Here is a 27,838-nt window from a genome sequence, read left to right on the forward strand (position 1 = left end):
TTCACTCTCCTCAATCACTTTCATCAAGAGGCTCTTCAGTTCCTCTTCACTTTCTGCCATAAGGGTAATGTCATCTGCATATCTGAGGTTATTGATATTTCTCCCAGGAATCTTGATTCCAGCTTGTGCTTCATCCAGCCTGGCATTTTGCATGATGTACTCTGCATATAAGTTAAGTAAGCAGGGTGACAATATGCAGCCTTGACTTACTCCTTTCCCAATTTGGAACCAGTCTGTTGTTCCATGTCCAGTTCTAACTGTTTGTTCTTGACCTGCATGCAGATTTCTCAGGAGGCAGGTAAGGTAGTCTGCTATTCCCATCTCTTTAAGAATTTTCCACAGTTTGTTGTGATCCACACAGTCAAAGGCTTTGGTGTAGTCAATAAAGCAGAAGTGGATGATTTTCTGGAACTCTCTTGCTTTTCCCATGATCCCACGGATGTTGGCAATTTGGTCTCTGGTTCCTCTGTCTTTCCTAAATCCAGTTTGAACAGCTGGAAGTTCACAGTTCATGTACTGTTGAAGCCTGGCTTGGAGAATTTTGTGCATTACTTGCTAGCATGTGAGATGAGTTCAATTGTGTGGTAGTTTGTATATTCTTTGCCATTGCCTTTCATTGGAATTGGAATGAAAACTGACCTTTTCCAGTCCTGTGGCCACTGTTGAGTTTTTCAAATTTGCTGGCCTATTGAATGTGGCACTTTCACAGCATCATTTTTTTTTTCATTTATTTTTATTAGTTGGAGGCTAATTACTTTACAATATTGTAGTGGGTTTTGTCATACATTGACATGAATCAATCATGGAGTTACATGTATTCCCTATCCGGATCCCCCCTCCCACCTCCCTCTCTACCCGATCCCTCTGGGTCTTCCCAGTGCACCAGGCCCGAGCACTTGTCTCATGCATATACACCATGGAATATTACTCAGTCGTTAAAAAGAATTCATTTGAATCAGTTCTAATGAGATGGATGAAACTGGAGCATCATCTTTTAGGATCTGAAGTAGCTCAACTGGAATTCCATCACCTCCACTAGCTTTGTTTGTAGTGATGCTTCCTAAGGCCCACTTGACTTTGCATTCCAGGATGTCTAGCTCTAGGTGAGTGATCACACCAGCATGGTTATTTGGGTCATGAAGATATTTTTTGTATAGTTCTTCTGTGTATTCTTGCCACCTCTTCTTAATATCTTCTGCTCCTGTTAGGTGCATATTGTTTCTGTCCTTTACTGTGCCCATCTTTGCATGACCTGTTCCCTTGGTATCTGTAATTTTCTTGAAAAGATCCCTAGTCTTTCCCATTCTATTGTTTTCCTCTATTTCTTTGCATTGATCACTGAGGAAGGCTTTCTTATCTCTCCTTGCTATTCTTTGGAACTCTGTATCCAAATGGGTATATTTTCCCTTTTCTCCTTTGCCTGTAGCATCTCTTCTTGTCTCAGCTATTTGTAAGGCCTCCTCAGACAACCATTTTGCCTTTTTGCATTTTTTTTTTCTTGGGGCTGGTCTTGATCACTGCCTCCTGTACAATGTCATAAACCTCCATTCATAGTTCTTCAGGCACTCTATCAGATATAATCCCTTGAATCTATTTGTCACTTCCACTATGTAATTATAAGGGATTTGATTTAGGTCATACCTGAATGGTCTAGTGGTTTTCCCTACTTCCTTCAATTTAAGTCTGAATTTGGCAATAAGGAACTCGTGATCTGAGCCATAGTCAGCTTGTGGTCTTGTTTTTTTCTGACTGTATAGAGCTTCTCCATCTTTCGCTGCAAAGAATATAATCAATCTGATCTTGGTATTGACCATCTGGTAATATCCATGTGTAGAGTCTTCTCTTGTGTTGTTGGAAGTGGGTGTTTGCTATGACCAGTACATTCTTTTGGCAAAACTGTTAACCTTTGACCTGCTTCATTTTGTACTCCTAGGCCAAATTTGCATGCTACTCCAGGTATCTCTTAACTTTTTACTTTTGCATTCCAGTCCCCTATAATGAAAAGGACATCTTTTTTGGGTGTTAGTTCTAGTGTAGAAGGACGTGAGCTCATCTTCTCCTGTGAGAACTCCAAAAGTTCAGCAGCAACTTGCTGCTGAACAACCATCGACAGAAGAATGGTGTACCCCACCAAAAAAAGATACCCCATGCCCAATGGCAAAGGAGAAGCCCCAGCAGGATGGTAGGAGGGGTGAAATCACATTTAGAATCAAGCCCCATTCTTGCCAGAGACACTTAGAGGGCTCAGACAAAGCATTGTGCATACCAGGAAACCCCACAGAGACTGAACCAGACCTTCGTTTGAGTGTCTCCTGTGGAGGTATGGGTCAGCAGTGGCCTGCCACAGGGGGCAGGGGTTCTGGGTGCAGCAGACCTGGGTGTGGCATAAGCCCTCTTGGAGGAAGTCATCATTAACCTCACTACAGAGCCACCAGAACTTACACAGGACTGCGGAAACAGACTCTTGGAGGGCACTAATAAAACCTTGTGTGCACCAGGACCCAGGAGAAGGAGCAGTGACCCCACAAGAGACTGACCCAGACTTGCCTATGAGTGTCCAGGAGTCTCAGAAAGGAGGTGTGGGTCAGCGGTGGCCTGCTGCAGGGTCAGTGCCACTGAGAGTGGTAGTGGGTGCCTGGGACCTTTTGAAGGAGGTCGCTATTATCTTCATTATCTCCAAGCACCATAGTTTGGTCTCAGGTCAGACAACAGGGAGGGAACACAGCCCTGCCCATCAACAGAAAATTGGATTAAAGATTTACTGAACACGGGCCTGCCCATCAGAACAACACCCCCACAGTCAGGCTCTCCCATCAGGAAGCTTCCATAAGCCTCTTATCCTTATCTGTCAGAGGGCTAACAGAATGAACACCACAATCACAGAAAACTAATCAAACTGATCACATGAACCACAGTCTTGTCTAACTCAAAGAAACTATAAGCCATGCCATGTAGGGCCATCCAAGACAGATGGATCATGGTGGAGAGTTCTGACAAAATATGGTCCACTGGAGAAGGGAATGGCAAACCACTTTAGTATTCTTGTCTTGAGAACCCCATGAACAGCATGATAAGGCAAAAAGATATGACACTGAAGGATGAACACCCTAGGTAGGTTCCCAATATGCTACTAGAGAAAAGTGGAGAAATAACTCCAGAAAGAATGAAGAGATAGAGCCAAAGCAAAAACAACGCTCATTGTGAATGTAACTACTAATGTAAGTAAATTCTGATGCTATAAAGAGCAATGTTGCATAGAAACCTGGAATGTTAGCTCCACGAATCAAGGTAAATTGGAAGTGGTCCAACTGGAGATGGCAAAAGTGAACATTGATATTTTAGGAATCAGTGAACTAAAATGGACTGGAATGGGTGAATTTAACTCAGATGGCCATTAAAGCTACTACTTGGGCAAGAATTCCTTAGAAGAAATGGAGTAGCCCTCATAGTCAACAAAAGAATTTGAAATGCAGTTCTTGGGTGCAATCTCAAAAATGACAGAATGATCTCTGCTCATTTCCAAAGCAAACCATTCAATATCACAGTAATCCAAGTCTGTGCCCTGACCAGTAATGCTGAAGAAGCTGAAGTTGAATGGTTCTATGAAGACTTAAAGACCTTCTAGAACTGACACCCATAAAAGGTATTCCTCTCTGATTGCCCCTGTGCAACTGCTAATTCCTTCCCCCTGCAGTACTGAAGAGTTAGCTGAGCAGATGGTAATAGGAAGGCCTTGCAATCCAAGCAGATATTATCATTTTAACCACTACACACAATGACATAAATAACCACTACAGTTAATTGAGCACGTGCCTGGCTAGACACTAAGCTAAATGCTTTAAGTGAATTATTTAATTCCCATGACAATCCTGTAGGGTATATATTATTATCCACATTTTACAGATGAGGATGTGTTGAAATTCAGAGAGGCCAATAAGTTTGTTTTCCCTCACAAGTCTGGTCAATTGCAAAGTTAAATTTGAATGCAGTTCTTTTTGGACTCTGTAATTTGTACCATGAATCACTGTGAGGCATTGTCTCCTTCTGTCCTGCCCTCTCTCCTCTGCTCTCTGTACCTGGCATTCCCAGAGGTTAGATTCAGGACCTGTTGGACTAAACCTCTGCTCTTGGGGATGAATGACAGCAGTGGGCCATGGGAGCGTGATTCCCATTTGTCTGAGAACAGGAAAAATATTCACTTGTATCTAGGACCACATTTAGGTCAGGCATGATGCTGAGGGGTGTTCAAGCTGGAAATTCCAGGTGTCTATTGGTTACATTTAATCTGGGTTTTTGTGATCATGGATCAGGTGTGGGCTCTGTGCTCTCTCAATAAGCCAATTTCTCCCCTCACTATCAGTTAGCAAGACCTTCAAAATATTCTGGCAGGTGTGTGTGTGGGGGGGGGAGGTCAATAAAACTGATTCATCAATACTGGAACACAGGCACCACTTGATCCTTGAAAATGAAGCAGGTGGCCAACATATTATGAACAGTCCTATCCCAGATGGCCAACTAGCAGAGCCACGAAAGATCAGGGAACCAGGCTCATGGGAGGGCGGTTTCTTCTCTTAGGCGTCCTTCATGGCTTAGGGATAATGAGGAACAGTGACAGAAGGTCTAGGGCCAAGGCTTGGGAGATCAGAGAATTTCACCCTCTCTTGTTGTAAGTGAGGAAACTCGGAGTGAAATGGGTTTGCCGCAGGGCACACAGTCCTTTAGCCCTGAAGTGAAGACAGACATGGGAGTCACCTGTACTTGATGTCTTCGTGTCCATGGATTGAAGTGATATGAATGGAATCTGACCTATTACCTGTGTGTCTGCAAGATGTCAGTTTGACCCAATCTCATTTAACTGTTGAGGAAACTGAGGTTCAGAGATGTGGAATGATTTGTCCAAGATCATACAGCAACTTAGTGACACTTACTGTGTTTCTAATATATAAATACTACTCTCTTGGGTTCTCTGTACCATGCGTGTGGTTTCATACACCACACAGATTTGGGATCTGATTTCAAGTGCAAAAGGAAGTGAGGGTGAAGTGAGAGAAATAGGTGGGGAAATATTGGCATTTCTGGAAGCTTTAAATGACATTTGAGGAAACAGGATAAAATGTTGGAAATCAGGACTACAATGTGATAAAAACAATAGTTGATGTTACGTGTTGAACTGTGTACCAGCCAAAAGATATGCTGAAGCACCTGTAAATGCAACCTTATTTGGAATTATAAGGTTTTTACATACGCATTCAAGTTAAAATGAGGTCATTAGGGTGGACCCTAGGCCAGTGTGACTTGGTGTCCTTATAAGAGGGAATATTGGACACAGAAACACAGGGAAGTTAGAGACTGAAATAATGCATCTACAAGCCAAGGAAGGTCAAGGATGGCGGGCCACCACCAGAAGGTAGAAGGACTGGAACAGATCCTCTCTCAGAGCCCTCTCCAGCCCCCAGAAGTGGGAGACAGTCCATTTCTGTTGTTTAAGCCACCCTCTTTGTGGTGCTTTGTTCTGGCAGCCAGCAAACAAATATAGTAGAAAACCTCTTATTAAGTAGTTACTTTGCGGGTCATGTCTCTCCGTCAATTTAATCAATATTCATTTTGCATCCACTATGTGCCAGGCACTGTTTAGGGTGCCAGAGAAAGATCAGCGAGTAGAGAAGTCAAGTTCCTGCCTTCTGGATGCTTCTAGTTCCCCGAATTATCTCCCAGAATTCTCACAATTCCATGAAATAGGGTCATCCCCCCTCAACTTGAGATAAGGGCCTCACATTAGGGAAGGACAAAGTTGGCCCTGGTCTCTGTCACTCGGTTCCACCTCATTTACAGGGAGGTGCACGACTGACTCCCGGGGGGAGAAGGTGAGACAGGCAAGGGTGTGGGGCCCCAGCATTTCTGAGGTCAGAGTCCTGTCTCCCAAAGAAACCACGCCTTGGCCCAGCCTGGAGAGCCCTGCGTAGCCACATGTGAGGCAGAGATCTCGACTTGCCAGCTCTGTCTCAAGTCCCTCCTTCCCCCACTGAGGTCGGGCTGCTCAGAAGGCCCCGTTTGGGTGGAGGTTGTAAAACCCTGGCCCTGACAGCAGGCAGCTGCAGTTAACAGCTGGGCCGTGGTACGGTCACCTGCATACACACGTTCCCGGTATATCAGCCACCACCCGAGTGTTGCTCTGTGATCCTGGCGGGAGGGGACAGAGACAAGGCCTCCGCGTGATCGTATCTGAACTGAGAGGCAAGGTTAATGCTCTACAACCACATGAACTCAATGGGCGCCTTCCAGCCAGTGCTGTGAGGGACTGCTGTTTACTCACAACAGCTCTGGGCCTGCTGCACCCTGTCCACTAGGTCCAAACTGTAAGCTACCCCATCATCCAAGAGCCCCTGGTTCCTGACAGCATCAAACGCAGAACAAGTCCTTACTCTTAACTTCCCCCAGATTGCCCAGTACAAGCCTACACCTCACAACAAGCTCCTTGCAATCCCTCTTCCTGAGACGTCCCGGGTTCCCCCAGAGTGTTTCTCTCCTGCTTCAGCAAGTGATACACCTGACTTTGTCCGCCTACCTGTGTACTCTTAGTGGTCAGCCTGGCTGTAACTGGTGCCGGCCTCACTCCCAGACCCAGGTCCCTGGGGGTGAGCACAGGGGGCTCCTCCCACTGGGCGTGGCCCCTCGCCTCCCAGGAAGAGCCCTCAGCACTTCAGGGGGCCCCCTGGACCTAGGTGTGGTGGCAGCCGTCACCGCTGCAGGGGAGACTGTGGCTCCACCCCCGCAGTCTGTGGAAACCTCTGATGTAGGACAGTTTTCCAAGGAGCACCCCTCTCTCCTCCCCCACAGGCTCCCACCGGAGCTCCTCGGCTCCATTCAGATAAAGAGGTTCAGCCTTCAGGGCCGACTGCTCAGCACATTTTTCTAAGCATTAAAAAATCACTGAAGAAGAAAAATAGAAATCCCTGGGGGGCCGCACCATTCCCCGACAGCCAAGCTATTAAACTTTCAAGTCCCAGGACTGAGCGGCCTGACAGTTGGAAGGCACCCAGCCTCGCGCGTCCTCGCTAAAGCAGTTCGTTCCAGTTAGAGCAAGCTTGGGTAAGGATCAATCACTGTTTCTGGCAGTTCCTCCCAAATTAGAAGAGACAGAAAAGCAGAGAAAAAGGAAGCTTATCCCAGAGTTTAATCTCCTCTCAGAGAAGGGCTGTCACTGACTATGACTCCATCTTATCAAACAGTGGGCACTCAGGGGATCACTGGCCAGTTTACCCTTCAGGGTCTGGGGTCTCTTATTTATTTATTCTTTTTTTTTTTTAAGTCTTTATTGAATTTGTTACACTATTACTTCTGTCTTATGTTTTGGTTTTTTGGCTGTGAGGCATGTGGGATCTTAGCTCCCCCATCAGGGATCAAACCTTCACCCCATGCACTGGAAGGCGAAGTCTTAACCACTGGACCACCAGGGAAGTCCCTGGGGTCTTTTCAGTGAGTTTAATAGGAGGCTTTTCATAATTTGGGGAGGAGGGGCAGGCAACACTGAGTTGGTCCTGACTAGGGCACTAACTCCAGGAGAAACTTCATCTCTGTGGACCTCAGTTTCTTTGTCTGTAAAGTGGGTGTTAATGGCCTGAATTGTGTCCCCCTCTCCAACGTGTGTGTTGAAGTCCCAACCCCTAGTACCTCAGAATGTGACTGCATTTGAAAAGGGCTTTTAAAGAGGTGATGAAGTTAAAATGAGGTGGCGGTAGTCTGATATAAGTGGGTCGTTATAGGAAGAGGAAATTTGGACACAGGTATAGAGGCATCACCGACTCGATGGACATGAGTTTGAGTAAACTCCGGGAGTTGGTGATGCACAGGGAGGCCTGGCGTGCTGTGATTCATGGGGTCGCAAAGAGTCAGACACGACTGAGCGACTGAACTGAACTGAACTGAACAGATAGAGGGAAGACCATGTGGAGACACAGGGAGATGATGACCACCTGCCAGGCAAGGAGTGAGGCTTCAGAGGGAACAATCCTGCAGACACCTTGACCTCGGACTTCCAGCCGGCAGTACTGTGAGAGAACAAGTTTCTGTTGTTTAAGCCACCCAGCATCACCCTGTCTGTGGTAATTTTCTATGGCAGCCCTGGCAGACTGATCAAGTGGGCAGACCTCCATTTGTCTGGGTGACACAGACACCGTTGAGAGAACCCACTGAGACAGTGAATAAAAGCTCCTGTTACTATCTGCAGGTGTCTCACTGACATGAAGGCGCTACCTGAGCGGCGCATAGTGACAGCGCACACAGGTCATCTCCATGGTTTTTATCAGAGAGCAGGATTCTCAGGCAGGAATCGTATAGAACTCCCAGGGCGCCTATGCCCGCTCCAGAGGGCAGCTGGGACCTGGGTGAACCACCTGGCAAGTGGGGGTTGCCCAGGGGTGCCCCCTGCAGTGAAGGCCTGGCCTGGCTGGCCCTGGCTGAGGTGCTAGGCGCCTGCGGGAGCTAAAATCCCACCAGGTGCAATTCACTCTGCAGGCAGTGCTCCTGGGGACAGGCCAGGAACCTGTCATCCTTGTCTCATTCACACTTCACAGCCACCCATGGGCAAAGAGCCTTTCCACCTTTATTAGGAGCACAAACCAGCGCTAGTAAGTTAAGGGTCACATCCCTCCCCAAGTAGCAGTCAATTCGTTTATCAGATAACCTTCCTCCTCAGAGTTAGCTGGGAGCAGGCCTGAGCAGAGGGCCCTTACCTGAAGTGGTTAGAGATGATGAAGAAATAACACAATTAAAGGCTGGGGGTGAGGCCTGGTACTCTGGTCAGCCAGGGAGAGCAAGGGAGGGCGGGGCCTGGGTGCCGGGGGCGGGGCCTCTGGTCGGTGCTGGGGGACGGGGCACCAGCAGGGGTGGGCGGTGAGGGGTGTTTGCCTCCGGTGAAACTTTGCCCGGCGTCTGCTGAGAGGGGGGCCTTTTTAACTTTACTTCTCTCTCTGTGTCTCCCCTAAGAATTATTTAGATGGTTGTTCATTGGTCCCTTAAACAGATAAATAAAAACTACCAGTTGGTTGGTTTTGTGATGCTGTTTTCCACTCTGTGCACACTGCTTTTCGTTACTTACTGATAATGGCTGATATAGCTTCTCATTTCTGCTAAATCATGTATTTGTGACACTCTGCTTTACCACCTCATTTACAACCAGGTAAATGAGTCTTTATGTGCTTTTCTCCAGCCAGACAACGATAAACTAGATTTTATTTTCTTAAATTGAGTCCTCAACTTTGGTAGATCAGCATAAACCCTTTGGGGGTGTGGGGGAGCGTGGATTACATTCTGCCAGGTTCAACCATTTTTTTAATAACTCCCTGGAAAGAGGCACCACATTTGTCCTTGGCACTTGCCTGGATTGTTTTAATTTAGTTCTTCTGGAGAGCGTAGGTCAGCAGAGGGTCTCTCCTGTTGCTCTTGGGGTTTTGTTTTGAGAGGAGGCTGTTGAGAAAAGTTTTCTTCTCTCACACCTGGTTTGGTACTTCTCTGAGGCTGTGGGGGCTTCACCAGCCCTGGACCTGACTGGAACTCGCCCCAGGTCATTGGTAGGAGTTTTATTTATAACTTTATTTTCTTTTAAGATAAATCATTCAAATGGTGCAAGAGTCCAAAGTAAGCCTGCCCCTACCTGTGTCTCCAGTCACCCAGCTCCACACTAGAAGCACCCATTGCCACCACTTTGTGTATGCTTCCAGGGATGGGCTGCACCCCCAACCTTCCTTCCTTCCTCCCTCCTTCCCTTCTTTCCTTCCTCCCTTCCCCTCTTTTTCCTTCCTTAAGGACCTCCCTCTCTTTCTTCATCTTTCTCTTTCTTTTGCCTTAAACGCAAACAGTAGCATAGCATAGATAGGTTTCACAGTCTGCCTTTTATTTTTTAGAAAAATATATATTTAGTTTCGCAGGTGGTTCAGTGGTAAAGAAGCTACCTGCCAAGCAGGAGATGCAGGTTCAATCCCTGGGTTGGGAAGATCCCCTAGAGAAGGAAACGGCAACCCACTCCAGTACTTTTGCCAGGAAAATCCCATGGACAGAGGAGCCTGGCAGGCTACAGTCCATAGAGTGGCAAAGAGTCAGACACAACTGAGGTACTGAGCATGCACCATAGTTTCTCATTAGTACTTAGCAAGCTTCCTTCTTTCTTTCTTATAACTGCAGAGGAGTCTGCTGCATTATTTAGCTTTATGGGGCAATTGGGCTGTTTCTAGTATTTCACTTCAAGGTTCTGATTTGAAACTCACTGCCCTACCTTTGTGGGCTGCCTTTTGTGTGCTGTGTTGCAGCCACTCTTGGACTAGAGAGCAGGGCACAGCCTGGGGGAGCTTGGCACTTGGAGGTGAGACCCGCAAACTGCACGACACTCTCCACCCCCCACCCCCCACCACCCTCCAACTAGGGGACCTGACAAAACTCCAGCATGGCTTCCATCTGCATCACAGTATGTCCCGAGGATGACCCCAGCCCTCTTAAAATGCCTTCCTGAGAGGGCTCAAGCTCCCTGAAGAATTTACTGTTTCAGCCTGACAACAGGCCCCTGCTCCACCTTTTCTTAGACAATTACTTTGGGAAACATGGAACTGTGAATCTTTTCTCTACTCCTTTGAGATATGAATCTCCTGCAACCCAGAATGTTTCCTCTAGGACCTGGGTGCCATCTCTGTGAAATGCAAACACCTGGGGACATAGCTCCCCCTCTCCTGGTTCCTGTGGCAGGGTATGATGCTAATTTCGGGGGGCTCCTTGCTCCAGTCTGTTCCTGTCATAAAGACGTGAGACTTGTGTTTCTCCTTTGGATAAGCGCCAGTTAGTGAACATGGATGACCAAATCACCTAGACTGCCCTCCTCAACCTCCTTCAGTGTTCTCCTTTAGCACAAGAGCGTTTAAAAAGCCTCCTACCTTTTGTTTCAGTGGAGTTGAGCTCAGTTCTGTTCTGAAGTCTCTCTCTCCTACTGCTGTAGTCTGAATATTAATAAAACTTGTTTTGCTGATTTTAACAAATATCCAATACAGACCTTCCCTTTGACAGTTGGGAGGTCAGCTCCAAGTGCAGATTGCCCTGCAGTCGGTCACACCTGGTCCTAACTCCCAGCTTGGTCCACGCTGGGCCTGGGTTGAAGGGTCACCCTCTGGCAGGTTCTTTGAGTCTCACGTTTGGTCTTCAACTCTTGGGAGTACCTCTGAGGGCTAGTCAGTACACCACTCCTCTCTAAACTCCTGCAGTGTCTGTGGTTTGAACCTTTCATGTAAACATAGTTATTTATGTTACCACCCACTTAATGTCTGTATCTTCTCATTTATTCAATTCTACAAACTTAATTGGGTATTAAGTATGCTCCCAGTAATGTACATACATTATTTCATGTTATACCTATGTATCAATCATTTTTATTATGAAAATGTCAAACATACATAAAAAGAGATTGGTATAATGGATCCCCATATACCCATCACCAGTATGACTGTAAACACATGGCTTTTTTTTTTCTTTTGTTATACCAATATCCCCTCACATTTCCATCCTGTCCCAGATTATTTTAAACAAATCCTGGATATTATTTCTTCTTCATATATTTCAGTATGGTATTGCTAAATTATAAACATGCATTTAAAAAAACCACATAACTTCTACAAATCTAAAAATATATAGCATCTAAAAGGTAAATACAATTCTTCAATAGCACCAAATATCCAGTTCCTCTTTCTTCAACTGTTTGATATATTTTTTACAGTTTCTTTGAATAGTGGTCCAAATAAAGTCCATTTCAATGGGTTGATATGTCAATTTAATCTCTTTTAACTTATAGATCCCCCCATCTCTCCTTTTTCCCTTGGTAATTTTTGCTTGTTGAAAAAATTGGATGGTTAGCCCTGCAGTTCCTTACTGTCTGGATTTGCTGACTTCGTCCCCATTGTGTCAGTTAACATGTTCATCTGACCTCTGTATTTCCTGTAGTTCTTTCTTGAGACTTAATCACTTGCAATTTTCTTTTTTGTTTGTGTCTTTATTTTTTGGGCAAGACTACTTCATAGGTGGTATTGCATGCTCCATCAGAAGGTACAAGTCTGCTGGTCTTTTTTTGTGAGATTAGTAGCTATTTGATAATTGTTATTGCCTAGATACATTATTTGCAAAGTGGTGATATTCAAATTCTGTTTTAAGAATTACTTTCATGATATACAAATAAAATTAATAATTACATTCTTATTTGTTTTTTAAGTGTAATACTTCTACAAAATGATGCTTCCTCTTTTCTTCTTCTTTTTTTAAACTGTAACCATGATATACCTACAGTTCTTATAGGAAAGTCAGGGAAAATGTCTGGCTCATTATCTACCAGTTTTCAAAAAACTGAGTTGGTTCCCCAGCAGACTCCAAGGTGGATTTTGGAGGGGAACAGTACAATACTGAACGCATACATAGATTTAAACATCTTTATGTATTTCAATCTATTATAGTTAATATTTGTATTGGTATTTAGCCATCTTTGGTTAGTGGGTGCTTATTCAAATTGGCTATTAAGTCTTTTACTGTGACTCTAGTAGTTCTTTATAGTTTCCTTGGTTTTTCAGACTCATTGCCCCCAAACCTGGATCCAGCCATTTTTCCAAGGAGCTTCTGTTCTTATAGTGAAAGATGGTGGTTAGAGACCAAAACCAGAGGCTAAAAATGCTTAGTACCACTGGGTTGGCCATAGTTTCTAAGTCTTTTCACTGATCAGAGTTAGGAAATGGGTATATATTTATTTTATGTTGACCTAAAACCAACAACATGATTACTGAAATGATTTGAAATTCTTTTTGCAGTACTCTTCTGCATCCCCACTAGGGATTACTGTGATTTTTTTTTTTTTAATTTTTTTTCTTGTTTTTTTTTTTCATTTATTTTTATTAGTTGGAGGCTAATTACTTTACAATATTGTAGTGGTTTTTGTCATACATTGACATGAATCAGTCATGGAAGGGATTACTGTGATTTTAAAAGTCACTTGGAATAGTTCTTCTCTGTGAAGAATAGTTCTTCTCCATAAATTTGAAACAAAGTTGGATTCATTTGTTTCTTTTTCTTTTTGATTTTCAGAGCTTTCTCTTTAAGATTTAATTTTGTTTTATAAGTCTCTAAAGTATTTGCATGGTCCCAAAGTCATCTCCACATAACAAGATAAATTAAAACAACTCTAGTATCTATTCCTTTTCCCTCTACCTGCTTCCTGTAAGTGATCATTTAAAAGCATGTTAAAAATTTTTTAAATAGTTGTTCTCTGAGAAGAATAGTCCTTCTCCATAAATTTGAAACATAGTTGGATTCATTTGTTTCTTTTTCTTTTTGATTTTTAGAGATTTCTCTTTAAGATTTAATTTTGTTTTATAATTCTCTAAAGTATTTGCATGGTCCCAAAGTCATCTCCACATAACAAGATAAATTAAAACAACTGTAGTGTCTATTCCTTTTCCCTCTACCTGCTTCCTGTACGTGATCATTTAAAAGCATGTTAAAAAAAATTTTTTTTCAATTATAAGGGAATATGTATGCATGTACTCATATCCCTACCTCTTTCTTAGACAAGTGGTAAATAACACACATATTCTCTCCACCTTGCTTTTTGACCCAACAGTATATCCTGGAGATTTTCCATAATGGTTTGCAGAGTTATTTCTCGTTTCTTTTGTGGATATATCATTCACAGCTCATTCAACTAGTCCTTTACTTATGGGTACTTGGGTTGCTTCCAATTTTTTGCCATGATTCGTAGAAGTGAAATAAATAGCCTTATGCATGCTTCTTGTTCATGTTTTTGCCAGTGTGTCATTGGGAGAGAGTCTTAGAAGTGGGATTGCTGGATCAAATTCAATATACATAAATGCATATAAATTTGTATAGATATTGCCAAATTCTTCTTCACAAGTGGTTGCAGTATTTTCTATTCCCATCAGTATTACACAAACTTCCCTAGAGCTTCACCTGGGCTTCCCAGCTGGCGCAGGGGTAAAGAATCCTCATGACAATGTTGGAGATGTAGTGATGCGGGTTCAATCCCTGGGTTGGGAAGATCCCCTGGAGTAGGAAATGGCAACACACTTCAGTATTCTATTATTTTAAAAGATCAATAAGTTTGTTTTTATATTTTGCATTATATCAAGAAAAAATGTCCCCAGAGCCAAGTTATAAAGAATTTAGCCTTGTATGGCTTCCTCTTTTACATTTAAATCTAGAATGAATTTGGAATTGATCCTAGAATATAGTGAGGGGTGGATACAATTTTGTTGTTTTCCTTATGACTATCCAGTTTCCTGACTACCACTCACTGAAAAGACTTAGTTTCAAAGCCTGCCTTGATCAATACTAATTTCCATATGCAGTGGGGCTTACTTTTAAATTTTGTCTTATATTTCAGTGGCCTTTTTATCCCTTGTTTACTTTAATGATCAAGACTTTCTAGTACGTTTTATTATCTGGAAGAGCTTTCTCTTCTTCTTTTTTAGTTTTTCTTCTTGGCTCTTCTTGCCTTTTTCCTCTTACAAATGAAATTTATAATGAACCCATCTAGCTCTAAAAAAGCAATGTTACTATTTTAAAAATTGGAATTGCATTAAATTTATAAATCAATAGGGAGAGCTGGCATCTTTATGCTTTCAAGTCTTCATATTTCAGTGCATGGCCCTTCTTTCCATTTGGGTCTTTTAGGAGGGCTTTATGGTGGTCTCATATAGATTTTGGACATTTCTTGTTAAGTTCATTTAAAGGCATTTCATTTTATTTTTTGCTATCATAAGTAAGATTTTTCTCTTTCATTGTATCTTTTTTGTTATTTATAGATACAATAGCATTGACTTTTAGTTTTTTAAGTAACCTGGTACTTTACTGCTGCTGCTGCTGCTAAGTCACTTCAGTGGTGTCTGACCCTGTGCGACCCTGTGTTATTGTTTGTGGTAAAGTTTTCACATGGAACCTTTGGATACTCCAGAAAGACCAACATTTTCCCTCTTGTATTCAAATTCTTGGCGCTTTCCAATTGTTTTCTGATCACATTTGACCAGAATGTGACCTTTGACCTACCTTTGACCACTGTTACACAGTAGTAGAGATAGTACTCATCCTTTTCTTTTTAATTTCTGCAGGAAGGCTACCAGTGTTTTCTTCTTAGAGATAATTTATCATTGAAGAAAGTCTCCAAATATCCTCATTATCCAGATGAGGAATCGAGATGTAGAGCGATCAAGGAAGAACTTGCCTCCAGGTTTGTGGGGCCTCAGTCTTCCCGGCTTAATAATCCCCAGTCTTTGCAGCACACTCCTATTTTTCATTATCTAGACTCCTCTGCCCACTTCCTCAACATGGACCTGACGTTTTAACAGATCTTAAGAGATTTAAGAGTGACTAAGCACAAGCTGGAATCTAGATTGCCGGGAGAAATATCAATAACCTCAGATATGCAGATGACACCACCCTTATGGCAGAAAGTGAAGAGGAACTAAAAAGCCTCTTGATGAAAGTGAAAGAGGAGAGTGGAAAAGTTAGCTTAAAGCTCAACATTCAGAAAACTAAGATCATGGCATCTGGTCCCATCACCTCATGGGAAATAGATGGGGAAACAGTGGAAATAGTGTCAGACTTTATTTTTCTGGGCTCCAAAATCACTGCAGATGGTGATTACAGCCATGAAATTAAAAGATGCTTACTCCTTGGAAGGAAAGCTATGACCACCCTAGATAGCGTATTAAAAAGCAGAGACATTGCTTTGTCAACAAAGGTCTGTCTAGTCAAGGCTATGGTTTTTCCAGTGGTCATGTATGGATGTGAGAGTTGGACTGTGAAGAAAGCTGAGCACTGAAAAATTGATGCTTTTGAACTGTGGTATTGGAGAAGACTCTTGAGAGTCCCTTGGACTGCAAGGAGATCCAACCAGTCCATCCTAAAGGAGATCAGTCCTGGGTGTTTACTGGAAGGACTGATGCTGAAGCTAAAATTCCAATACTTTGGCCACCTCATGTGAAGAGTTGACTCATTGGAAAAGACCCTGATGCTGGGAGGGATTGGGGGCAGAAGGAGAAGGGGATGACAGAGGATGAGATGGCTGGATGGCATCACCGACTCGATGGACGTGAGTTTGAGTGGACTCCGGAGGTTGGTGATGGACAGGGAGGCCTTGCGTGCTGAGATTCATGGGGTCGCAAAGAGTCGGACACGAATGAGCGACTGAACTGAACTGAAACTTAGTCTGTGGGAAGGGCCCAGAGGCCCCAAATGACAGGACTCGGTTTCTTCCCTTATTTTCTTTAGCAGTTCTGCTCCCTCTCAGAGACTCTATGTAGCAAAAGAAGAGCCCCCAAGAAATTAAAAACAACTTTTCTTAGAAAGCAGCTTACTGACCACCTGTATTACTCAAGAGCCTCAGGCCTCCTTCTCCTCGTCTGCTCCATCCAAGGAATTTTCCCAATCTTACACGTATCACTCTCCCTCAGAGGAACTCTCAATGTATTTCTCTCTCTTTAGTTACATTTCTAATGATACTTCAGTGTCCCTTATAGATCTGCTAACAGAGTGACTACCTTACTGGCCTGCTGTCACTTCAGAAATTGTATCTATCGAGAAACAGACTGAATGGTTTGTCTTGGGTAAATGTATTCAAGCTTTTATAGGTTCTAAAACTGCTGGGGTTCTTCCTCTCTCCACCTTTCAGGGACATTTACCCAAGACAAACCAGTCACTGACAACAGTGACCCTGTGATCTTTCACTTACTCAGTGGGGAGGGTTCTTCTCATGTCTTTTTTTTTTTTTAAACAAAACAAAACAAAACAAAAACTGCTAGGGCCACAAGTGCTGTGAGGAGAGAGACCTGGCCTGGATCTAGAGTCCCTGTTTCTGGTAGTTTCCCCAAGTAGGTAGATCCTCAGAGTATGGACTCTTTCTCTGCAAGGGAGAGAAAGAGAGACTGTGAGAATGGGGAAAATATTAAAATCAGGCCCATTTGAAATTTGAATCCTTTTGCCTTTCAGTAGTTTTGACTTCTCCTTTCCCCCAGCTGACAGCCCTTGCCGTTGGAGGTGTAAGCCGCTGTTTTCGCTCATGGAGACCACTAATTTCGGTGGAGACTTCGGTGGAGACGGTCCCCTTTCTCCCCCTGCAGCCTCTCCACAGCCCTGGCCTCTGCTCACTCCCTGTCTTTGACCCTGGGGCTGCCCCACCTCTGCTCCTACTCCTCTTTCAGGAGCAGCTCTGAGGCAGGGAGACTGCCTAATTCCAAGCTTGCGGTTGGCTTATTTGAGGATGAAAGGGCCTGATGTTGCCGCCAGAACTTGTTATCAGCATTATTCACTTGGCAAGAAAACTCAGAGCACTAAGCCAAGCCAGAGAGCGAGAGGACCACCTTCTGCCTGAGCTGGTGCCCAGGTCCTCCTTGACCTCTTGGCCACCAGCTGGGAGTTCTTCCATCTGTTTTACTGCTGAGCAGAAGGAGCTGAGAGTTTCTGTTCTAACACAGCTGAGTCGCTGAGAGAGAGGCTTGAACATGAAAAAGAACTTCATATACATTTAATTCTAACTAGGACAGGCATCATACTTTGTGACTCCCAGTGCAAAATGAAAGCACAGAGCTCCCTGTGCTTTCAAAAAGCAGGAAAAGGGGTGCATTGAAAGGTATTAGAATTTTCCTTTCTTTCTGGTTTTTCTCTTGACTTGTCATGCTCATTTTTAATCTTAAAATGATTTAATCTTGTAATCTTTCAAGTACAGGGGTAATCAAGACACAGATGCAACCTTCACAGGCACCCAGGGGGCTGTGCCCTGTGATTTGGGGGTGCTGTGAGGCCCGCTACTATGGGGTTACCCTTCCTGCCAGCTACTGGACTGATGTGCTAGGTCCTGGCCAGGGGTGGGGAAGTCCAGCCAAGCATCTCCCTTTCTTTTGACTGGCCACCCTAACATGGAGGACAAGGGACCCCTAAGAGTACTGAACCTCAGTACTACTCTGTATGCACCTGGATCAAGGGTGGGTGCTCACCTTTCTCCTGTCAGTTGCCTGTTGAATGTACCGTGGTGCTGCCGGTCCCAGATCTGTCCCCCTGAGATGTCACCTTGACCCTCCCTGCCCCTGTGATCAGGCCTCTGCTGGGGGTTGGGACAAGAAGGGGAGGTCAGAAGAGGCCTTGAGTTGCAAGGTGTCATAGGACCTGGCTGTCCCAGAGAGACAGGGGAGCCGAGGCTCCAAGGCCCTGACACACGCTTCACTGTGCCATTGAACTTCACTTACAAAACTCGAATTCAAAGAAACAGCAAGTGAAAGTTTCAATATAGCAGCTACTGAGCCTTAAACCCCAACTTTGGGGCCTATTAGAGTTTGGGCTCCATAGTGCAGCAGTGGGCCTGCCCCCTTGAGTTCTTCCAAGGCTGATAAACTTACACAGTGAAGGGGGAGGGAGACAATCTCCCCAGGCTGCTGGCTGGACTGCTTTGGTGTGAACTCCTGAGACCCGTCCTGGGTCACGTTCCATGCTGGGGCTTTGTCCACAGGGACAGCACTCTCTTTCCCCCCTTGCCCTCTTCCTTGTTCTTCTGAAAGTACGCCTATGTCTCCTCGAGGTTGGTGGTGAAAACTCTTGGTGGAGGTGGAGAGGCGTGGGAGACTCCAGGGCAGAGGGGCCTCTTCCCAGAAAAGCTCTGGGAGCTCTCCATTAACACTATCCCTTCTCAATCTTTTCTTTTTTTTTCCTTCTCAAATAGCTATAGAAGTGTTGGACATGAAACCATGCTTGGTACTTGCTCTGAACTTCTCCACTGGTCCTACAGCTCAGTCTGAGAAAGTGTCACTGAAATGGATTTCCCAGCCCAACCTACTCTTGGGTGACAGGGGTCCATGTTGGGTTCTGTTGGGGGCCCAGGCTAGGGAGAAGGTGACATTTTTCTCTAGGTGTCCAACCACCATTCAGCCCCTTTAGTGTTCAGTTACTGAGAGCTTGACCCCAGGCCTCAAGCACAGTGCTGGTCCTGAGGAGCCAAAGAAGGTCAGGGAGGGCTTCACAGCAGAGGTGCCATTGAAACAGACATGAAGGATGAGGAGGTACAGAGGGGAGGAAGTGGTTGCAGATGGAGGAGAGTGGGCTGCCAAGCGGAGAGGGTGAGGAAGTGTTGTGAAGTGTTGGGAATGCTGGGAAAAGGTGTTTGGAGAGACAGGCAGGAAGCTCCAGGCCACGAAATCCAAGTGAGGGCAGAGGAGCCCAGGAGCACTCAGCATGCGTGGCTGCCTCTGACCCCCCACGAGGAGAAGGCGGCACATTCTGAAATAAATAAATGGACTGTGGAGGTTGCGGGGGGCTGATCTCTAGGCCAGAAGGGGGACAGTGCCTGGGGGATGGGTCCCTCCTGAGCTCTATGGGGGCTGGCGGGTGGAGTTTAGGGCTCCATGACCTGCACCCAGGGAGGCAGTGGGCCCCACTCCCCGAGGGAAAGGCGTCACTTCTCAGCGCCCAGAAGCTGGGCCTGCTGTTTGGGGCTAGATGGGGCTTAGGAGGAAGCTGTCTCCCGCAGCCCTTGGGTGATGAGGACACTGCTTGGGGATGGGGGAGTAAGGGGTCATTTCAAGGCCCTGAAGGGGACTATGGTCCCCATAGCAACCCCAGGGCCCATGGCCCAGCTCCCAGGGGGGTGGGTCCTCTTTGAGGACACACAACCCTTCATAATCCATGCAGCCCCCTTTCACATCTTCTTTCAGTTCATGTTCATAGTGGCCCTTTTCCACTGGTGAGGTGTTCATCCATCTCAAAGACAGGGAAAGGGAGGTGTGGGGTGGATGTGCCTCTCACACGGACGAACCAGAGCCAGGATTTGAAGGGAACAGGTCCCTCTCAGTGTCGACCTTTGATTGTGTATGTGGCTTTAGGGATCTGCAGTGCCAGGAATGAAACTGTCTTTCTAGGCTATTAGCCGCTGATTTTACTAAGTACATGACACTCAGTTAACCCCCTAACAGCTCCACACAGTAGATACAGTGACGCCCAAATTGCAAATGAGGAAACAAGCTCAGAGAAGTTACGTAACTGATTCAAAGCCACCCAGCTGGAAGGTAGCAGAGTCAACATCCAAATTCAGGTTCCCCTGACCTTTCTATGTGCCTCAGTGAGCCTAGTATGTGAGGACCTAGACACACAAATGACACAGGACAACATGACAACCGCCGCAGTGGATGTGTGGCTGTCACGAGGCCACAGAGGCAGAGCCAGGCCGAGTGGTGTGTGCATGGCCTCCTGGGTGGGTGGTGTGGCTGGGACAGAGGTGACTTTGGAGGGCCCTGTGGACTGAGCTCAGGGTTGTGGATTTAGTCCATCGGTGAGGAGAAGCCCAGAGGGTTCGGGCAGGGTCATAATGCAGAATTTGCATTATGGATTGCATGTGCCCAAAAGGTCACTCTGGTGACGGGGTGGAGACTACCAGGTGGAGAGAAGGTGTTAGTAAAGCTGAAGGCGGAGGCCTGGAGGCGGATCGCCCACATGGGTCAGTTTTGCAATAGCAGCAGAGGAAAAACTGTGTGTCTTTCTCAGATATGTAGGATTTTCTTTCTTTTTTTTTTTTTTGTAGATGAAACAGAGCTAGATATGGCTGGAGGACTGGGCCATGTGGAACAGAAATAATTCCATTTTACAGGTTGTTCTAACTGTATCTTCAAGTCTGTGTTTCATAAAAGAGGAAAAAGGGAACTCTATATTCATAGCTAGAATCTCAAGTCACTTAAAATGAAAATGACCTCTATTTGGGGGCTGACTGTCTTGGTGTCCAGCCCACAGCACTGTACCTGTACACTCTCAGTATGCACTTTTCTGATCTGTAGTCTACCTATGGGCAGGACCTATGCAACTTATTTATCTATGGACTTGCTGGAATACCCATGGCATTATTATACCCATTTTACAGATAAGGAAACTGAGGCTCAAAGAAGTTGGGCAAGCTGCTGAAGCCTCTGAAGCCAAATTAAGTCATTCTCTGTTGAACACGGACTAAGTTTTGTCACTGTACTTTTTGACTTAGGAATTGGGACATTTGACTTATAAAAAGTCTGTGTGGCAGCTGAGTGCAAGAAATTATCTGGCAGGAGCTGAAATATTGGAATATTCCAATAAAGAAATATTGGAATAGGGGCATTCTGGTGGCTTGTAGGACACAAATATTTGGAATTATTACTGTTGGAGAGAACGCTGGAGGAATGGCTGGCTGAGATTTGTCAGCTTCAAGGCCCCAGGCTGCTTTGAGATGGCTCTCCTCACAACACAGATGGATGTGAGCAGAACAGCAGCTCTGAGGAAGAGCCAAAAGGACAGTGTTGGGTGTCGTGTGTACTGTGCTGTCTGCAGGCACCAGTTGGCAGTGGAGAAGCCTCTAGGGGGTGAAGTGGGAGGTAAGAGGAGCAAATGAGGAGCGCCTGAGTGTGTCTGCCCAGCATCACCCAGTCACACACGAATGAAGGTCTGTGATGTCCCCCTGGGGGCTGTGTGCTGAGCCCCAGGGTGCAAGGGGTCTGAGCTGGCAGTTCCTGGCTGGGCTAGAGGCTGATTTAGCTCAGAGGGATGCCAAGGCCAGCATTTGTGGGCAGAGGGGAACAGAGAAGCCAGCCACCCACAAAGAGACAGATGAAATGTGCAAAGCTGGCTGCGGGCCCAGTGTTAGAACCACAGGCTGCAAGCAGATGTGACTGATGATCTCAGCGCCCTGCAGAACCACCCTGGAGAGGTCCTGACCAAGCAAGGAGAAAACCTCTGTGCCCTGCCCTAGTCAATAAGGTAGCCACTGGCCACTTGTGGCTGTTTAAATTTAAAGGAATGAAAATGAAATAAAAGAGAAACGTCAGTTCCTCAGTCTCATTAGACACACATCAAGTGCTCAATAGCCAGAGATAACTAGGTGGTATGGATACAGTACATTTCCATCATTGCAGAACTTCTATCCCAATGTAACTTATCTCAATAATAATTTTAGTGTTGATTATATGTTGAAATAACATTTAAAATATGAGTTAAATAAAATATACTAATATGAACCTCACATGTTTCTTTTTACTTTTATTACTATGGGTAGTAAATTTGTCAATGACCTGCATGGCTCAGATTTCTATGGGACAGCCCTGAATTGATGCAAGTAGGAACACGCCTCCATTTAGCTATCGTTTTTAATGCCACAGCCATTTGGTGGTGATGATGGCTTGACGATGGCTGTAAAAACCATTTCGCTTGATGATGGCTGTAAAAACCCTTTCTTAACACAAAGTTACAGAGTCAGCCTAGGCTGAGGGGAGAAATGTAAGCTTTGGAGCTGGGACAATTTAGGTTCCCATCTCAGCTCTGTTTCCCCATCAGCTGTGTGGTTTGGGGCACATAACTTCTTTGTGCCTCAATTTTCTTGTCTAAAAATGCAACCAGTGAATGATCCTCTCTGCACAGTACTGCTTTGAACCCTAGAGGAGACAGTGTCTGCAGAGGGTCTGGCATGGGCCCGGCCCTGAGGGCACCTTAATAAATGGTGCCCCCTTTGATTCTTTTCATCATGGTCATTAATGTTTTTAGCACGGAAGTGTAAGGGGTTATGGTCAGTTTCTCTGGCCTCAGGCCACTCACTTCCCTGCCCCCCCACTCCCACCGCGCCTCAGCACCCTTGCTGTCTTTAATGCCCCCCAGAGATGGGGCAGCAGGCAGCCAGTCAGCATCCTCTCTCAGGCACTCACCTGCTGGCAGCTGCTGGCCCATGAGGCCCGGAGGGCGCCCCAGTTCTCTGAGCGCGTGGCTTTGCTCTCCAGGTGCATGCGCAGCTGTGCCTCCAGCTCCTGGCTGACTTTCTCCAGGGCGTGTACCTTGGCCATGTATTCCACCAGGCAGCCCCCCAGGTCCTCGACCGCACCGAGGTCCCTCTCCAGGCTGGGAGCGGGAGCCGTGGCCAGGCCTGAGCTCCGCAGGCCCTGCAGGAAGACGCTGCTGATGCCCAGGGCCCTGCGGGTCACGCGGGCGCCCAGGCCACCTGTGGACCCACTGGGTGTCATCCCTACGTAGACCCTGGGTGTTCGGACAAGACCACCCACGGCAATGGTCCTGGAAGCTGGGAGGCCGTCCAGGGAGGACGGTGACTGAGCTGCCCTGAAGGAGACCTTGTGCCTCTGCAGAGGCATGCTGGAGCTGGCCCCCGCGGGCGCTTCCACCACCACCCGCCGTGTGCTCATCTCCCCTTCTGCCTCTGCTGTGCCTGGTGGACTAACAGAGCCCGGTGGTTTTTGGTTTCCAGCCCCAGCATCCCCGTGACTGGGCCTCTCTGGAAGCTTCCCTGTGCCAGGGCTGCTTTGTCTGCTGTTTTCCATGAGTTTCCACCATTCACCAAGCTGAAAGGGAAACGGCCCGCCCAGGGCTGTGTGCAGAGAGGCGCTCAGGCATTCTCAGCAGGATCATGTGCCTGACCTCCTAGATTTTTCTGCGGGTGGTGGGGAGGCTGGATCCGTGTAGGCCGTGGGGGTGGCTCATCTGGGCCTGTGTATTACACTACCTAAGAGGGCAAGGCCAGCACCCAGCAGTCCCATTTCACAGATGACAAAACTGAAGCTCAGGGCCATTAGATCAGAAGTAGAGAGAGCAGCTGGGCCAGGACTGACTCCAGGTGCTTCAGGGCTAACGTCAGGGCTCACCAGCCTTACCTGTGCTGCGTCTGTGACTGCGGACATGTGCCTGGAGATGACTGGGAACCAGCCTTGGTGGGAGGCAGCCCCAGGGACTCAAAAGAAACAAACTAAACCTGTTGCTTCTTTCAGGCTCCCTCAGACCCAGCAGCAAATTCAGGTTCCTGCCTGGCACCCCTCTGCCCCCGAGCATGGTGTTCATCAGTTGCTTGACCTTGACCACATTGCTTCCCTTCTCTGCACCTTATTTTCCATGCACTGGCTTGGGCTGTAACTTGCTGATGTGCTAGAAAGGGACTGTGGGCAAATTCAGTTCTCACACATGTTGGCCTTACGTGCTCTGGATGTTCCCTGCGTCTTGGTTTCCCCATCTGCCAGAAAGCTAGTAAATAAAAAAAAAAGAGGTTTTTTGGTTAAAAATCTTAAAGGGTGCTCCAAGCTAGTGTTGGATGACACCCTTTGGGCTTTTTTATTGGATGACAGCTTCTGGGCTAATTTATGCCTTCAGTACCCAGAAAGACTCTTGCAGTCCCCAAGGTAACAAAATGGACCTAAAATCCACTGCATTTAAGTTTAACCCTAGAGAAATGAAGTAACCAAAACCCAGATCCTGCAATGTGGGGACACACCTCGAGGAGAGAAGGGGAAGCGGTGAGCTGAATGCAGCCAGTACTGTGCACATTCCCATGCTTACTACACTGAGTTCTCAACTTGACCTCAGTAAGTAGGATCAAGGTTGACATGCACTGCCATTAGGATTGTGCACTGCACAACTCCAGGAGTATCATCACACGGCCTGTGACCACCTGTTCTCCCTTGTGTGATGAGAGTCCTGAGAGTTGCGTGACTTACCTAAGTCTCCTATCCAGGAAGTGGTAGAGTTGGAATGAGAAGTCTTCTTCTGACTCCAGATCCACTGACTTATCTAGGACCCACCCTGTCTCCTAACACCCAGAAAACAGGGTACCTGCGCAAGGTCACACACGCAGAGTTAAAAAACCTGGTCACTTACTGGAACATTCTATGTGCTCTTTCCTTTTTTCCCCCTTCTACTTTTTCTATTTGAAATGACATGGAAAGTATTTTATGAATACCAATGTTGAGTATATGATTATCAGGTTAAGTAACCAATTAGATCAAGCAAAGGCTGGCAGTGCCTCTTGTTTACTTAGACGAGGCTTTCTTGCTGTGAACAGAAAGCACCCTTTCTTGGTGTACCCTGAAGGCCCATGGTGCCCACTAGTCTGCCTTATAATGACATCCTCCTAAAACAGGTGATGCTAATGGGCCCCAGGAGCTGCAGGAATTCCAGGATGGATCATTCAAGAACGAACGGAGGGCTCAAGCCACAAAAATTGTTTGCAAGGGTGCCACGTTTAGGCACTGTTACTCTATGAAATGGTGACACTCTGTGGTCAGGGTAACTTCAGATTTCTCTGACTGAAGATGTTTACAATAAGGTGCAGAGTCCAGGGAGGGGCAGATGAGGAGGATGTATCTTGACACCAATATCTCCAAAGACTCATAGACAAATGAATTTTGGGGGAGAAATCCCAAGCATGTCCTAAATAATTTGTTTTATCAAATGATAAATGGCTATTAGCTCATCATACTAATAAAAATCCAACTTACTGTTAAAATAGATTAAAAAATACAGATGGACACATGGGGTTGGTACTTAAGGAAGCCTTAAAAGTTATCTAAAAATGAAAAGAAGGCAAAATGTATTAGCAACTTAATCCTCTGGCTAATAAAATAAGTTTATTTATATATACATGATAGCTGAATTCTGCGTATAAGGAAAAATAAGTCATACATCCCACATATGTATATATAACATATGTATCTCTGATTACATATATTATATATAAATTCTACTTTACAAACAGATTTCTTTCTCTATATACACACACATTGATATTTTAAATGCAATCACTGACAGAAATATATGATAAGGTTGAAAGATCAGACAGCAACGCGCTGGGAAATGAGTCTCAGGGCAACATGTAACCTGCTTCCCCGTGGGTTGAAGAGTGTTTGAAGAGAGACAATCACCAAACTCATGTTAAGTACATTTATATGACATTGAGAACACACAAGTTTAAAGGCCATTTTTTTAAAAGGAAAATGTAGGAAAGGAAAAAGTTATGATAAAAAGACCACAGCAATAACACGAACATATGACTCAACATTCAAGTTCAAGTCCCAATCTGACTATAAGAACATCTATAATCAAAATATACTATCAAACTATCTTTCATTTAGAGAAAGGAAGTGTCAAAGCAGTTATCTTCTCTATCAGCCACTATGTATTAGGGAAAAAAATGGATAAGCAGCCATCTCTGGAAGCCCTTCTCCTGTCTCCGGGGGTCTGAGCCTTGTTGGTTTGTGGACCCCGGGGTGGGGGTGGGGCAGCGGGAGACCACCCAGGGAGAGACCAGTGAGAGGTGAAGACCCCTGGTGACCCCAGGCAGGTCTGCAGCGCCCAGCACAGATACAGTGATGTCTTCTGAGAGATCCACCTTGGCAATCTTGTTATTTTAAGATCCTGGGAGGAAGGTTTAGAAAACTACAGCTCCGCACTCCAAGGCTTCATCCACAAACACGTTCCTCAGGGGTGTGATGTGATGGTCTTTTGAGAAAACAAAGGTGAACCCCCAAACACTGGATCCTTGAGGAAGGACAAGCATTTCAAAGCTCCGGGGCTGGGATCCACATCCAAACCGTCTCCAGAGAAAGGCACCGTGTCTAATGCATTTGCGGGTGGTGGGAGAATGTGGGGATGCACTTGGAGGGGAGCCTCCTGCCGGCGGAGGGGAAAGTGGTCCTGTTGTTAGCACAGTGGGGCTCCCTGCGGGGGATGTCGGGGGCGTGGCCCGAGGACACTGCGGTCCCCATCCGCCTCCACACTCCAGCCTTTGTCCACGCCTCGGATGGAATTTCCCTCGACAGCGAGCGGTGCCGTCACAGGGCCCAGGGCTCCCTCTTCCTCGTCCGCCAGCGTCCTTCTAGGTGCCCAGTTGCCATCACTGAGGTGCGGATGAGGGGACGGAACTGGGGTCCTTCACATTGAATCAAGAGGAACTAGAGCTGTAAGAAGCCTCCGAGGCCCTGCACTTGGCCATTTTAATATCCGCTTGTACAGGCCAGTCTCTTCTCTCACCTGCCTGGGGCTGCTGGGACCCCCACGTACAAGGACAGTTATTAAGAGAAGCAATCAATGCAACTGCTTTGCTTAGAAATACCTTTATTTTATAAAGGCCATGGATTGTTCCGCCAAGATTTTTTTTTTTTTTTTAAACCACACTTATAAAAAAGATGTTGACAATTCTTAGGAAAAAAAAGCTGCTGAAAATGTTTCTCATCAAGTCAGGGTTACACAAAGATTATATTTATAATATATATTTGTATATTGATAAGTTAGAGATGAAAGGTAGGGACCGGTAAAGCGAGGGCTGCTGCAGTTAGATCTCGGATACTTGGTCATTTCCCACAAAGAGCGTTTCTTGGCAGAAGGGGTTAACGAGGACCATCCCGGTGTCTCTGTAGTCGCCATTGGCCGGGGAGCGGGGCTCTGACAGCTGGTCCTGGAGGCCAGAGGGAGGAGACAGGGTGAGCTGGGGAGGGCTCATCAGGTGGCCAATGTCACATACCCACTGGAACATTTACTTCCATTTGGGAGTGCGTGGTAAACATGAAAAAAGTTATTGAAATATAGTTGACATACAAAGTTACATGAGTTTCCAGTGTACTACATAGCGATTTGACATTCACACATATTATGAAATGGTCACCATGATAAGCCTAATAACCATGTGCCCTCAGACAAAGTTATTACAATATTATCGACCACATCCCTTATGCTGTACCGTTACATCCGTGAAGCTTATTATTTATTATATAACTGGAGGTTTGTTCCTCTTAATCCCCTTTACCTGTCTTACCCTTCATCTTAACCACCTGTCATCATCCTCACTGCTGATGCTGGGGTTCAGAGATCTGTCTGCTCTTTTTTCAGATCCTTATAGCAGCTTCCAAAGAAGAGTTCCTGCTTCCTGAATCATCTCCATTTTAGGCTGCAAGAGGTGGCGTTGCTCTCCACGCATGACACATAGTGTACAGCTTGCTGCCCTAGTGGGCAAAACCTGGACCACATGGGCCCTGGACTCTCCTTC

The 27,838-nt window shown here is 45.8% G+C and overlaps 2 protein-coding genes across 3 annotated transcripts in view; both read right to left on the reverse strand.

Moving 5' to 3' along the window:
- Window positions 1-23,216, reverse strand: part of BFSP2 (beaded filament structural protein 2) — a 75,319-nt gene extending 52,103 nt beyond the window's left edge. Inside the window, exon 1 of the mRNA XM_065943645.1 lies at window positions 22,728-23,216. Within this exon, the coding sequence (XP_065799717.1) occupies window positions 22,728-23,216 (489 nt within the window). The remainder of the gene's footprint in view (window positions 1-22,727) is intronic.
- Window positions 23,217-25,461: 2,245 nt separating this feature from the next.
- TMEM108 (transmembrane protein 108) overlaps window positions 25,462-27,838 on the reverse strand; it is a 419,219-nt gene continuing 416,842 nt past the window's right edge. For both annotated transcript variants that reach the window (XM_065942900.1, XM_065942901.1), the window contains exon 6: window positions 25,462-27,250. In XM_065942900.1, the coding sequence (XP_065798972.1) occupies window positions 27,128-27,250 (123 nt within the window). In that variant the 3' untranslated portion in view covers window positions 25,462-27,127. The remainder of the gene's footprint in view (window positions 27,251-27,838) is intronic.

The sequence above is a fragment of the Muntiacus reevesi genome, chromosome 8, assembly GCF_963930625.1.
Source record: "Muntiacus reevesi chromosome 8, mMunRee1.1, whole genome shotgun sequence".
Taxonomy (NCBI): Eukaryota; Metazoa; Chordata; class Mammalia; order Artiodactyla; family Cervidae; genus Muntiacus; species Muntiacus reevesi.